This window comes from Prunus persica, chromosome G7 (assembly GCF_000346465.2).
Source record: "Prunus persica cultivar Lovell chromosome G7, Prunus_persica_NCBIv2, whole genome shotgun sequence".
NCBI classification, from domain to species: domain Eukaryota; kingdom Viridiplantae; phylum Streptophyta; class Magnoliopsida; order Rosales; family Rosaceae; genus Prunus; species Prunus persica.
The window spans coordinates 15,775,031-15,789,847 of NC_034015.1; the positions used below are offsets into that span (position 1 = coordinate 15,775,031).

General features: G+C 35.7%; 4 protein-coding genes across 6 annotated transcripts; all 4 read left to right on the forward strand.

Moving 5' to 3' along the window:
* LOC18770471 (B3 domain-containing protein Os12g0591400) lies at nt 545–2,756 on the forward strand. Of its 2 annotated transcripts, none has more exons than XM_020568820.1 (5): nt 545–662; nt 782–1,177; nt 1,478–1,808; nt 1,964–2,130; nt 2,304–2,756. In XM_020568820.1, exons 1-5 carry the CDS (start codon nt 573–575, stop codon nt 2,376–2,378), a joined length of 1,059 nt encoding a protein of 352 aa, XP_020424409.1. In that variant the 5' UTR covers nt 545–572; the 3' UTR covers nt 2,379–2,756. The 2 variants fall into 2 exon arrangements, with proteins under 2 accessions (XP_020424409.1, XP_020424410.1); XM_020568821.1 differs by having other exon boundaries at nt 1,964–2,041.
* On the forward strand, nt 5,013–6,700 carry LOC18770971 (B3 domain-containing transcription factor VRN1). Of its 2 annotated transcripts, XM_020568823.1 has the most exons (4): nt 5,013–5,434; nt 5,740–6,097; nt 6,207–6,368; nt 6,563–6,700. In XM_020568823.1, the coding sequence occupies exons 1-4, from the start codon at nt 5,324–5,326 to the stop codon at nt 6,571–6,573; spliced, it is 642 nt and encodes a 213-aa protein (XP_020424412.1). In that variant the 5' UTR covers nt 5,013–5,323; the 3' UTR covers nt 6,574–6,700. The 2 variants fall into 2 exon arrangements, with proteins under 2 accessions (XP_020424412.1, XP_020424411.1); XM_020568822.1 differs by lacking the exon at nt 6,563–6,700 and having other exon boundaries at nt 6,207–6,468.
* Nucleotides 8,960–10,382, forward strand: LOC18771487 (B3 domain-containing transcription factor VRN1). Its single transcript, XM_007202923.1, has 4 exons — nt 8,960–9,052; nt 9,167–9,668; nt 9,754–9,989; nt 10,140–10,382. Exons 1-4 carry the CDS (start codon nt 8,960–8,962, stop codon nt 10,380–10,382), a joined length of 1,074 nt encoding a protein of 357 aa, XP_007202985.1.
* Nucleotides 11,983–14,474, forward strand: LOC18770018 (B3 domain-containing transcription factor VRN1). The gene is made up of 6 exons (XM_020568819.1): nt 11,983–12,090; nt 12,263–12,698; nt 12,861–13,072; nt 13,220–13,706; nt 13,869–13,990; nt 14,104–14,474. Exons 1-6 carry the CDS (start codon nt 11,983–11,985, stop codon nt 14,140–14,142), a joined length of 1,404 nt encoding a protein of 467 aa, XP_020424408.1. The 3' UTR covers nt 14,143–14,474.

The following is a 14,817-nucleotide window of genomic DNA, read 5'->3' on the forward strand; positions in this document are numbered from 1 at the left end:
CTGATAATAGGCTGCATTTACTAAAGCTCAATATATATATATATATATATATATATATAAAACTTTGCCCCCCAACTCTACTCTTTATATAAGAATGGTAATCCAAAAATACGAAGACAGAAAAAGCATTGTAACTCAAAACAGAAAGAGGCAAAGAACATTTAAACAAAGTCTCTGGTTTGTCTTGCATACTGACATATAATGGTGAAAATTTATGCTTGTAAAGCATGTTGTACGTAGTCTTCATATTGTTGGCGAGTCCTTTGTTTGACACATATGGCTACAGCTATGTGTATTCATGACTTCCAAAGACCTGTGGATCACACAGAAACATTCAAGTAACCAAATAAATATAAGATAAAATGTTTCAACAAAACTAAAACACAGAAGAAAAATATGAAATAATAAACGGTTGAGATCATATAAAAAAGATCCAATGGTGAAATGGTTTGTTCAAATATAGCATTTGAACAATTACCTCCTCCTATCGCTGCAAGCAAAGCCTGTTTCTCTCAACTCTCTCTTTTTGCAGCACAACACCTACGCTAGCTCTCAACTCTCTCTCAGCTCCAATGGGTTCATCTAGTCGACATGGCAAAGGCCTTGCCTTTCCTGTGGACTCTCGGAGCTTCTTCAAGATAGTCTTGTCAAAGGATGTTCTTGTAAGTTGAATACTTTCCTTCTTTTATTTATTCATATTACTAAGTACCTTATTGTTATATGCTAAAGCTAAACCCTATAGCTCTGGATATCTTACTCGGAGGAAGTTATTCATTTACAGAAATTTCCAGAGAGTGTTGTGACGAAGTATGGAGATTGTCTAGGAGACACAGTCTTTCTCAAGGTTCCGAATAGCGAGGTATGGCCTATAGAACTGACAAAGCGTAATGGCCAGGTTTGGTTACAACAGGGCTGGTCAAACTTCGCAGATTTTTACTCACTAGCCTTTGGCTACGTATTGCTCTTCAGCTATGAAGGGAATCATTCTCATTTCCAAGTAAGGATTTTCATGAGGTCTCCTTTAGAGACAGATTATTTCGGTTCAAGTGTTAAAGAAGAAGACAACTTAAATGGTGAGATGGATTATTCAAACTCACCCGAGTCCCCTGCCTCTCTGATGAATGCTCCAAGCTTCTTTAAGATTGTCTTGGGAAGGACACTTCAAGATGGGAAGCTCGTAAGTTGATAACTTTGCTTCATTTTCTCAGTTTAGCTTTAGTCTGTCAGTTTAAAGTTGAAACCTTGTGTTGATATTTCTCATCTTTTATTTTCAAGTTGCTTCATATAATGATTTCTTCATGCACCTCTTCTTATATCCATCTTGTTCTCCATTTGAAATTAACTCAAACCAGCTGCTGAATAACGTCCATTGATATTTTCATGGTTTTATTTGTTCATGTCATATGTCTTGTGTTTCTATATGCTACCCTATAAACTTGCATGCACAGCTTAAATTTGAGGGCACTATTAATTACAGGAAATTCCAATTATTGCTGTGCATACGTATAGAGATTATATGGCAGACACAGCGTACTTTGAAGTTCCAGATGGATCAATTTGGCCCATTGAATGGACTAGGCGTGATCGCGAGATTTGGTTAGGAAGGGGCTGGCCAGAATTCGCAAAGTCTTACTCCCTAGAAGATGGATGCTTCTTGGTGTTCAGCTATGCAGGGAAATGTTCCCATTTCCAGCTTCGCATTTTTAGAAAGAATACTTTAGAGATGGAGTATAACAGTTCAAGTGACGATACTGAAGGCAATTCTAACACAAGTCGTGATCAAACTGAAGGAGAAAAGAGGACGCGTGGTAGGTTCACCTAGTTTCCATAAAGAATTTGGTTGGTATATATGGAAATTTGGTTCTGTTTGTGTGAGTGCTCATAAGGAATAATGCTTTTGGAATGTTTCTCTTTCTTTTGGGACTTGTCACGATGAAATTGAGTCTTTGGAATAATAAAACAGGTGGTGATGGAGGAAAGACTGCTTCACACAAATCATCAGGGGTTGATTTGAGAACTGTTAAACTTGAAAGTTTGAAAGGTAGAGCCTTTGCCAAAGCTAGCAGTTTCAAATACGACAATCCATTTACTGTGATCAGTATGCAACCATCATATGTTCTAAATCACTTGGTAAGCTTTGTTTATTTTATTTTTTGGTCCCCAACAACTCCATTTGTATGATGAGAGACACGAATTTGGCACAATGGACTCCTTCAAAGATCAACACATTTTGAATAATCTCTCAGCATATATGTAACTAATAACTCCCTTTTGGCTATGTTTATCTTCTCTGATGTTTTCAGAGCATCTCGCCATCCTTTTGTCATGAAACATATCCTTTCAGATGGCGAATGCAATGTGACCCTACAGATTTCTGATAAGAAAACTTGGTCTGTGAGGTGCTTGATCAATGTGTACGGTTGTCGGTTATGTGCAAGATTAGATAATCATGGCTGGCAAGCATTTGTGAGGGACAATCAACTGGAAGAAGGGGATGCTTGTGTGTTTGAGTTGATAGAAAAGGCTCCTAAAATTAAACTCAGAGTTCGCATATTCCGAGATAAAGATCAAGTTTGACTGATCCCACCCACAGTAGTGCATGGAAGATTATGACTCTGATTATTTTTAGCTCATGTGCAAGACCTCTCTTTAACAAGTTATATGCTTTCATCTTTTGTTGTGAACTTGTGACTGGTAACTACTTAAAAGTCTGTCTGGATGTATTTAGATGTTGATTATTACATCTCTACCCTTTTCTTGCATGTTCTTTGTTTTGTTTGGCTATAATGCTTTGTTAAGCACCTAAAAACATCTTGTCAAAATTGGCATTTTCCTCTACCATTTTTTTGCCAATGTTGTACAGCTGTATTTGGACTTCACAAAGAGCTGATGGGTGGTGTTTTTCTGCATCATGTCATTCCTCTGCTTTTCTGAAAAGTTTATGCCTTGTTTGGCAATGGTATAGTACTAGCCTCAATCTGCTCATAATGCAATATCCCGAAAACCATTTGGTGTGGTAAACAATTCAAACAAAATCATACTTGTGAAGTCACTTGGCAAGTTGGCACAGCTTTTTCTTCGATCTCCACAATTTTCTATAATAAATATATATATATATATATCCACATTTGTCCAATGAGTCCAATCCCAATTTCCTACAACCCTACAAGCTTTTCCTCTTTCATGTTAAGTGTTTGTGGTTGGCAGAGCCTTCATAACACCCTGCCACGGTACTTCACTTTAGGTGAGATGGCACACATGCAACTAAATGAATACAACAGAGAACAAATCCACCATAAAAATGAAGCCACAGGTCTTCATTTTGAACATACATCTCAACTCAAAGCTTTTATTTTTTAATCCCTGGAAGTCTTGTCTGTGAACATACATCTCATCTCAACTCAACTCAATGGCTCCTTCTCTTCGCCCAAACTTTTCTGCTACAACTCCCCATTTTTTAAACATGATCATAGACAAGAATTCCAGAGACCAAAAACTTGTAAGCTAGCCCAATTGTCTCTCTTTAACTATATATATGTACATGCTTTGCACTACATATAGGACTTTTTCTTTCTTAGTCTAGGACTTTAATAAACAGGGAAGCTCTAGATTGCTTAATGTGAAGTAGACATGACAGGTTTTTGTGTCGTTACAAGAAAGTTTCAGACTTAGTTCATGGTTCCCATGTGTGCTCATTGTTAGATTAGATTAAGTTGTCGGCAATGCCATATAAGCCTGTGTAAGCTTAGTTGTAACTGATCTGGTTTAGTTTGTAACTTAATCATTGAGACCTTTTCTGCTTTTCTTCACTTCCTCTCGTCTGATACTTGTTAAAAACATTATAGCTGCACAGCTATACAATTTATTGAATAAATTAAATAAACATTACTGGGGTCCTTTTTTTCCATTTATTTTTAATAAATAATATAGCCGCGCGGCTATACGCTTTGCGCGTGTTTTTAGCCACTCGGCGATACTCCAGATTTTTTTCTTTATAATAAAAAAGAGTATAGCCGACCGGCTTTACTAGGGTCCTTTTTATTTATTTATTTTTATTAAAAAAAATCCGGGGTCAAGCCGTTCGGCTATACTCTTTTTTTATTAAAAAAATATTCCGGAGTATAGCCGATCGGCTATTCTCTCTCTCTTTTTTTTTTTTTTTTTAAAGAACTCACCCAACTGGGGTATAGCCACCCGGCTATACCGGTTATAAAAACAAAGCACCCGCAGTTTGTAAAAAGAGTAGAGCCCCGCGGCTATACTCTAGAAGTTTTTTAAAAGTATAGCCGCCCATTGAATAGCATAATTTGAATTTCCCTTTTTTTAATTACTTTAATTAGTAGTTACATTTTAATTATTATTTACTTGGTGAATAATTAGTATTTGTATATTTTATTAAAATTTATTTTTATTCAATAATATTTGAGTATTATGAGTATAATACATGAATTTGTGTGTATTATTGAAAATTTTGTAAAAAGCAAGTGTATAAACATGAAAAATAAGTACGTACATGTACAATATGAATATTAAATGTGAAAATGCTAAATTTTTTTATACAGGTAATAACTCTAAAAAAGTAAAAACTCAAAAGGGGATATATAGAGACTCGGGTAATGATCTAATAATAATGGATAATGCTCTCAACTACTCTTATCGACAAACAAAATTTGGGGAAAAACAATTATAAAAAAAAGATCACAATACCTTTAAAAGTTTATTTATTTAAAATTTTGTACAACTCAATTTGCTTTAAACATTAACTTAATTATTATATACTAAAATAAGAGTAGCACTTTATTCAAATTCTATAGCTCAAAATCGACTCCATTATGCTTTCAATTAAAACGAAGAAACTTTCTAATGCACTTGAGATGTCACCAATTGTAACCCTTGCCAACAGCCCAACTTGTATTTGTTTCATGGGACTGAGCCTTGCCTATGTATACTTATGACTTCACCTACCTACGTTAGGGGAAACAAATACGAAAAGGAAAAAGCTTGTCAAAATTTCATTTGCTTTAAGGAGGAGCTCCTAAGGAGCCAAGCTTTGCTCATATGAAAAAAAGAAAAGAAACAGAAAAAGAGTCTACATCTATGTCTGCATATCAAAAAAGTCTCGATCAATGTGGTCCTAAGTTCCTAACCCATCCACATCTGCATTAATTATTTTAAATAAAAACACAGCATTTGCACATGGTTGATAAGCCATCTTCTCTGATGTCTTCACAAATGGATATATCATCAATCACCCTCTCCATAGCGTAGAAAGCCTCCCAAAAACAAAAACAGAAAAACAAAGGGTCTCATTAACTTTGATCATATGAGTTCTAGGAGCAGGAGAGAGGGCAAAGGCCCTGCCTTTCAATTGAGCACTCCATTTCCAAGCTTCCTCAAGATTGTCGTTCAGCAGGCTCTTCAAGATGGGAAGCTTGTAAGTTGAAACCTAGCTAGCTTTTTCTTCATCTTTATTCTCATGGTCAGTCTTCTTTTCTAGTTATAAATTTTAGACCTTAACATGTTTTCCTTTTTCATCTAAAAGAAAAAGAGAATGCTATACTCTTTAACACTAAATTTAATTAGTTTTCAAAGGGTAACTCAAACTCAAAGGAAATTAACCAGCTGCATGGCGCAAGTAGTCCGATCTTTGTATCCTTTTTATTTATTTATTTTTCATGCACATATTTAAATTTATACATGAATACATATCTTAATTTGAGGAAGTTTTTAATATTGTAGAAAATTCCAAAGATGCTTGTGATGGAATATGGAGATTTAATGGCGGACAAAATATTCCTTGAGGTTCCAGATGGTGCAGTTTGGCCAGTAAAACTGACTAGGCCCTGCAACGGAGAGATTTGGCTGCAAAAGGGATGGCCAGAATTCGCGAAATTTTACTCCCTAAAGCATGGTTGCTTGTTATTCTTCAATTATGGAGGGGAACATTCCCATTTCAGAGTTCGCATTTTCATGAGAAATACTCTAGAGATGAACTATTTCAGTTCAAGTACTGATGATGAAGCTGAAGGCAATTCCAATCCAAGTAGTGAAACTGAAGGTCAAGGAAATAAGCATGACAGGGAAAAAAGAACTCATGGTAAGTTCACCTAGTCCTTAGAGAATTCTGTAAATTTGGTTATGATATTTTTTTGGTTCTTCTTTTCTTTGGTGACTTGTCATGGTTTTGAATCATGGGAGCTAAACAGGTGCTGATCATGGAGGAAAGTCTACTGCATCAGAAGCTCCATTGAGAACTTTTGCAAAGACAGAACTTGAAGATTTAGCATACTCAAAAGCTTTAAGCTTCAAATCTAACAATCCATTTTTTTGTGATGAAAATGCAGCTATCATACTTATCAACTCACCTGGTAAGCAACCCTAATGAGGTTAGGAGAGCAATGAGCAGGACACTTTTTTCTTTTCTTTTCAATTTTGGTTTGGTAAATTTGGTTTGCTTATTTTGGTTTGGTAAAGGGTACACTTTTGTTTGAAGCCAATAAGTGTACCCTTTGCCAACAAACACATACTTGCAAGAGATGTTTCATCAGATGTGACCCTGCAGATCTCAAATGATGAGAGATCTTGGGCAGTCAAGTGCATTATCACTGTATACAAGGGGAGACCAAGAACAAGATTCCACAATTTTGGTTAGGGGGCATTTGTGAAGGACAGTCATTTGGAAGAAGGTGATGCCTGTGTGTTTGAGCTTATGAGTAATATGTTGTTTCCAGCTTATATGCAAGACCTCTTTTATTATCATGTTATGCTATCTTCTCGGATAACTTGTGACTTAATTTTATGAATATTTGAAGATGATTTTTTGTTGTTGAACTTTTTAATAATATGGTTCTGCAATATTTTGGAACATTATGAACAGGATAAAAAGTAAAAATCAAAATGCCAAATTCAGGAAAAATACAAAGCCATCATCATCCCAGTAAATGCTCCTTGTCCGTAATATTTTACTTAGCATGCTGCTGTGGTGATTGGTGGGTCAAAAAAAGGAAACACCAGCTAGCTAGCACATATTGCGAGACTCGTAATCTGGTCAATGACGTTTGTGGTTTGGCTGAGGGGACAAAAGATTCTCACGTGGGTTTTGATGAGCTTCTTCTTCATAAATCATAATAGCGCAGCTCCTACGATAGCTAATAACCTTGAAAAAGAAAGGAGATGTGTTGGCGTATCTGATCTTATCAAAATCTTGAGTTTTAGGTGCATTATCTTATCGTTTAAGTTTCTAGTCAAAATCTTATTGATACATCGTATAAAAGGAAATGATTGTTAATCACAAAGATTTTTTCAGCAAGGTTTTTTTTTTATTTATAATTTTATATTTTATATTATATATATATATATAATATAATCTGGAGTGGGCCCTACAAGGGGTGTCCCTCAAATAAGCTTATTTGAGGGATCCCTCAATGGAAGTTCTTTGTATATATATATATATATATATAAAATACAACTAATAGCTACAAGGGAAGTAAGAGTTTCTCACATACACACACATTACCAAGATGTTATATGGGTTCGAACCTAAGACTGCTGGACTACAAGTCAAGACCCTTTTCATCGGGCTAGACCTCGTTGCCAACAAGAGTTATTATTGTTGAAGTAAAAGGAAATGAGAACCATGAGTGTAAAGATAAACCATTTGACTTTTTCTTGATCAAAATCAAACTAAACCCATAATTATAATTTGGATTCGCTGATTTAGTCAATTTAGCCCGATTGATGCCCACCCCTACTCTGTACAGACAAAATTTGTTTATTTGAATTATTATCTTGTCTTAACTTTCCATCAACTTAATTCCTAGGTAGGTGCACGATGAAAAGGGACAAAATAACAATGCTTGGATCTAACTACTAAGGACATTCTCATCCGTACAGCCATTAACCATGCACAATTTATTTTGACCAAATTTATTACAAAACACCAATTATGGGTAAGTAAAAATGTTCTCCTCAACAGAGGGTGGGCATGATATGTTCTCCTCGACAGAGGGTGGGCATGATCTGATTTGGATCGGTTTCACTTCAAAATTGTAGCCAAATTAATTACAATATAATGATTTGGTTCAGTTGGTTTTGACAAAAATCATGGAGGAAACTAAACCAAACTAAACCAATTTAAGACGGGTTGATTCGGTTTTCTTCGACTGGTTTAGGTCTAAACCCAATTAACTTTCCCGTTTGCATTTTTCAACATTGTTAGCCTAATTACAACAAAAAATTCATAACTTGCTACATTTTTTTTTTTTTCCTTCTATAGGATCAAACCATCCTAAAACTCAACATGTCATAAAACTTTAAATTTCAATAACTAATATAGCTACAATTCAAATATCATTAACTCCTAAGGTCCATCAAATTTCAAATTCAACATCCATATATTGTTATTATGTAATTAAAGTGCTACACATGTAAAATAAAAATAAGAGCTCAAAATCGAACCAAATCAAATCATATATGGTTCGGTTCGATTTTAAATATTTTGTTTTCTTCATCAAAACCAAACAAAATTGATAATTACGATTTGAATCGACCGATTTTATCGGTTTGACTAGATATTGATGCCACTAATCATGAACCAAAGTGAAGAAAAATAAGTGGCACACAGATAATATTGGAGAAATAACTTATATTTTTTGTTTAAACATGAAGAAATAACTATATCTCAAAAGAAGAAAATAATAATTGAAGAGTTAAAGACATGAATAAATAAATAAATAAAAACCAATCAACAAGTATGGGGTCGTAATAAGTACTGACTAAAGTATTGACTCTTCATTTTCCCTAAAAAAAAAAAAAGTAATGGCCCTTCTGTTGATTGAAATAATTAGATTCCTTTTCGAGCTTAGACTATATCAACTCCGTCTAACATGCTTCCATAAAACTCATTCAAGCTTTTGATTTTGAACACATCTCTCAATCAAGCTTTTGAGTTAATTCAGCCATGGCTTCTCTTCATGACACTCCAACATCTTCAGCTCCCATACCCCACTTCTTCAAGATCATTCTAGATGACACTTCTAAAAACATCAGAATTGTAAGCATCTCTCTCTCTCTCTCTCTCTCTCTGTGCTAAGAATGTTTTCTGATTATTGAAATATTCATTTCTTTTGTTATTTTTATTGAAGCTTTAACTTGTTCTGTTCTGCAGAAAATTCCAATGAAGTTTGTGATGAAATATGGAGAACATTTATCAAGTCCAGTACATCTTAAACTTCCAAATGGTGCAGAATGGGAAATAGAACTCAGAAGATGCAACAATGGTGGGGTTTGGTTTGACAAGGGTTGGCCGGAGTTCTCCAAGTTTTGCTCTCTTGACTACGGTAATTGGCTAGTCTTTGGATACGAAGGGAACTCAAACTTCCATGTTTTAATATTTGATAGAACATCTACTGAGGTTGAATATGCCATAACAAAGCCCGAAATGGAAGAAACTGATTATGAAGAAGAAGATGATAACTCTGTAGAAATCTTGGATGGTTTTCCACCCTGCCCAAGAAAGGCAAGGGAGAAATCTCCATTGCCATGTCCTCAGCCGCACAAGAAAATGAGAACATGTGGTAAAGCAGAATGCAACATCAACTTTAGACCAACAAAGACTCAAACTTCTCTGAGAAACAAAGCCTCAGATTCCTCAAGATCAGAAATGAAAAGTAAGTAATATGTACATTTTGTTCTTATTGTGTTTTGTCTCATTATGTTCTAGTTTGCAATAAATCCTATTATAATCTTGAACAGAGGAAGATGAATCAGATGATGATTCTGTTGAAACATTGGACGCGTTTCCCTCCTGCCCAAAAACAAGGGACAAATCTCCATTAGCACCATCAGAGGTCAAAGATCGTGTTGGGAGGATGCATGCATCAACTACATGTGGAAAATCCATAGCTCTTCAGAGAGCTATTGCTTTTGAATCTGTAAGCCCTTCTTTTACTGTTGTCATGCAGCCATCGTACATCCCATACGGTCCTTTGGTAAGCTTTCTAAAAACAAGTTACAACTATTTCCGTAGTCTAATAATTTAAGGCCGTAGCGTGAAAAATATTAAGAAAAATAATAAATCAGTATTCTCTCTTCAAAACTGTTCTTATTGTCTAATATCATGCTTTCCATTTTTTTTAAAGACTCTGCCAATTAGGTTTGCCCGGAGTTTCGTCAAACTGAGGAAGCAAACCGCGACTCTTCAGGTTAGAGAGAGATCGTGGCCTGTGAATTTGATTGGTTGGACTAAAGAATCATCAGCTAAACTTTCTGGTGGCTGGCCTGCATTTGCGACGGAAAATTGTTTGAGGAGAGGAGATGTTTGTACGTTTGAGCTCATCGAGAGAAACGACATTGTACTGAAAGTTCACATTTTCAGAAATTGATTAGGCAAAGTTATGTCATTTAAAGAGGGATGCAAAGAGCTCAGTTATCACATTTTGCTATGTAAATGGACCACTATTTGCTGTAGTTAAAGAGGATCTCCGGATACTAGTTGGGAGTCACTTTGTAGTTAAATATTTCTGATGTTGTACAATCCTGGATTTATTGTAGGTGCAACACACTATATTTTGATGCATAAAATAAAGTTTCCTAGGCAGACATCGTGTGTTTGCATTAATTCATATCCGTTTGCTACCTAACTGCACAAATTTCACTTAAACCAGAATTCTTAATTAAATAAAGATGAAAAAAGATGAAGAAAAATGGGGTTTCAAAAGCTTCCTATCTTCATTACTTTATATCAGAACCAGTGAAGGTCATTAACCAAAGGTTCTTCCTCCACTACCAGTGAACCCACAATTACTTTTCACAGCCCTTCTCTCCAACAAAAACCCAAGACTTTATCTCTCCATAATTAAAGACCTCCAACGTCCTTCTCTCTCCAACAAAAAAGGGCTCAAACGTTCATCCTTGCAGCAGAGCCTACACTACTTTCAACTCTCCCAGACTAAAACTGGGTTCGTGTGGAGCAGGAGAGAGGGTAAAGGCGCTGCCTTTCCAGTGGACACGCCAAGCTTCTTCAAGATTTTCCTTCAGCAGGCTCTTTGATGTGGAAAGCTTGTAAGTTTTGGTCCTTTTTTTTCCCCTTGCCAGCTTCAATTAAACTGGAAGATGTCTGTAATCTAAGAGAGAGAGAGAGAGAGAAATGAAGTGGCTGTTTGGAGCTTGGGCCAAAATTCTAAAATGAATCTATGAAGCCAATTTCTTAAGCTGGTGCCCCTTCTTTTGTACTTCTCAAGGCAGTCAATGTCATGTCTAACTTCATGGGAGATGATCCCATGTGCCCCGGGCGGATGAATTTACTACAACATTTTCCCCAGATCTGAATATAGCAAGCACTTTTAAATTACTTTCATATATTATTGGCTCCATTCCATCAACCTAATCAAACCCAACTCAAAAAGTCACCAGTTTACGTCCTTTCACTGACATGATATAAAGGCTAGGACAAGGATTGAGTTGATTGGTTTGTTTCCCAACTTAATTGGACTTTTGCTCTTACCTTCCCAAATTTTCTTTTCCAAAAGATTTTTATTTTTATTTGCTACCAACATAGTTACAACATTGGGTTTGTACTGCAAGCGTGATTGGTTTATCACATACATTGTCATGGTGTTATAGATGTCCAAACTTGAGATTATCATTTTATAAATCAAGATAATTTTTCATTGAATTAAACTTCGTTGGCACATGATTGATTTTTTTAATTGAAAATAAAATGCCACATATATTCTCGACAAAAAAAAAGTGCCATATATATTGAGAAAGAGAAGGAATGAATTTATCCTCAATTTTAAAGAGCCAAGTTTTTTTGTTATTTTTTTTTTTTGGTCTAAAGAATATAACAGTATCACATGAAGTGTCAGGTAGGTTGGAAAAAAAGTTGGACTTGCATTAACTCCGTTACTTTACCGTCATATTACTCAAGTAAACCACGGCTACTTCCAAAGCTTTGAAACTCAATACCACAGAAGTTCAGCTATGGCTTCTTTACCCCAAGAAATTGATGACTGGCCAACATTTTCCCCTACCACTCCCCATTTTTTCAAGATCATTCTAAAGGGCAACACTTCCAGTGACGCAAAACTTGTAAGCACCTCTCTCTTTCTCGCGCTCTCTTTATATTTTTAGTCATACATGTGTGAAAAATGCTTGTTATGCTATGCGACGTCTGAGATGATTCTTTTTTTATCCACACAAAAAAAATCGGATGATTCTTTCACGTTTTGATCAGTTACTTGACACAATCTCTGTGGTGCAGAGGATTCCAAAGAAATTTGTGATGAAATATGGGGATGATCTATCAAATCCAGTATCTCTTGAGCTTCCAAGTGGAAGTGGTTCAGCATGGAAAGTAGACCTCAGAAGATTGGATGGTGAGGTGTGGTTTGACAAGGGTTGGGCAGACTTCTCTGAGTTTTACTCCCTGGACAGAGGTCACTGGCTAGTTTTTGGATATCAAGGGAATTCCAAATTCCATGTTTGCATATTTGATAGAACTTGCACAGAGGTTGACTATCCTTTGAGAAAGCAGAAGATGGAAGAAACTGATGATACAGACGATGATTTTCATGAAGAGTCTAGTGATGATTCTGTAGAAGAACAACCAGACGATTCAACCTGCCCAAGAAAAACGAGGAAGAAATCTTCATTGCCTTGTCCCAGACCTCAGAAGAAAAACAGGACAAGTTCAAGAGGTAAAGCAGAATTAAACTAAGAAATTACACAACTTTATAAACTGATGTTTCAGAAGTCTAAATCGGAAATGAAACTAATAGATTACGTGTTCTTAATAATTACCATGTGGTGTTTTCTGACATTATGTTCTTGTTTGCTACCCTGTTGTATTCTTTTAACAGGGAAAGATGATTATCCTGCTAAATTAGGCAGTGGAAGCACATCAAGCACTCGAAGATTCGAAAAACGAACACCCGGGTGTCTTGGGAGTATCGGTCCATTGCCTAAAAGTGGAAAAGGTATAGCTCTTCAGAGAGCTAATGCTTACAAATCTCAACACCCTTTTTCTGTCATTGTTGCCATGAAGCCCTCTTATATCACAGGGTACATTTTGGTAAGCTTTCTATAGACAACCATGCTTGCTGGCTGGGCCATAACAAATTCTTTTACTTATATCAGTGGAACAATCATTAGTGTTCTCTCTCTTTAAAGATTTTCTTATTGTTCTCTTTTTTCTTTCCATTTTTTTTTTCTTTTCCAGTGGTTGCCATCCGAGTTTCACAACCTATATCCTATTAAGAATTCGGGTGAGGTTATCCTTCGAGTTTTGGATCGGAGAAGTTGGCCTGTTAATTTGAAATATGGAGGAGGAAGAGCTCAATTCCTATCTGGTTGGATGGAATTTGTGCTTGACAATAATTTGAAAGTTAATGATGTGTGCGTTTTTGAGTTGATTGACAATAAGGTTAAGCCTTTATTTGATGTTGTCATTTTCCCCAACATAGAAGCTGCAAATTGCCCCAATGATAGGGAACAAACAGTGCCTGAGATAGAAGAAACTAATGAAGATGATGATCCTAGTGATGACTCGGGTGATGAGTCTGGTGATGCTGATTATCTTTCTGACGATTCCGATAACGATTCTGTTGAAATTATAGAAAATTGTACACCTTTCCCAAGAAGAACAAAGGAGAAATCTCCAATGCCATGTCCTCAGCCTCCCAAGAAAAACAAAGCCAGTTCAAGTGGTAAAGTAGAATTACACCAAGATCAAACTTAGTCAGACTAAGAAGCATTCAATATGATGAAATGAAGTTTGAGAAGTCCATGAAAAAAGAAAGATTCATCTATTTTGTTAACCTTATTTTGTTCTGTTCTAACCAGTAATGTTTGGTTATATTCTTCAATAGGAAAAGTTGATTTCCCTGCAAGCGGATTTGCTATAGCTCTTCAAAGAGATGATGCTTTCAAATCCGAACACCCTTTTTTCAAGGTTGCTATGCGTACCAGTTATATCCATCACCGTAATATGGTAAGCTTTCTATAGAGCCATCCCATTCCTTTTACAGAGAAAATTAGATCATAAACATTCTCTCCAGAGTTTTATCATTGTCTTTCCTTATATTTATTTATTTCTTTTTCCAGAATGTGCCATCCACGTTTGTTAAGGAACATCTTAAGTAGACAAATAATTATGTCTTCCTTCGGGTTTCGGGTGCAAGAACATGGTCTGTCAAATTATGCCAATATGCTGGAAGAGCTAAATTCCAAGGTGGATTGCCGAAATTTGCGAGGGAGAATAGTTTGGTAAAAGGTGATGTGTGTATCTTTGTGTTGGTTAACAGCATCAAACCTTTATTTGATGTTGTCTTTTATCACACTCGAGACTCAACAACCACAAATCGAAAGAGAAGCCTGAATCCCGATAGATGAAGTTGTTGAATATGAACATTGAAGGCAGAGGAGGCCTGCAAATTAAGTTGCTTTTATATATATATATATTTGTCCTTGTTTGTTATTTTGAATATCAGTTTTCATCTTGAACAACTCTTTTGAAAATGCATTAATGCAAATCTATTATCTAGGAGATCTCTGTACTCTTTTTTAGTCAGTTTTAGTTGATCTCCATTATGAGGATTCATTTTCACCATCATATTCAACTATACATCTGTTTTATGTAGAATGTAGAGCTGGTTTTTCCAGGAGTTTCGTAGACACGAGAAATTCAGTGTTTGAATCCCAATTGCCAACTTAATTATCTAGTGGATTGTCTGCCTTTGCAAATTACGGTGACAATTTAAAAAAAAAGATTCTTTTTAATTTTTGTTTTTTAAAATTACGGTATATTGATGAAAAAAA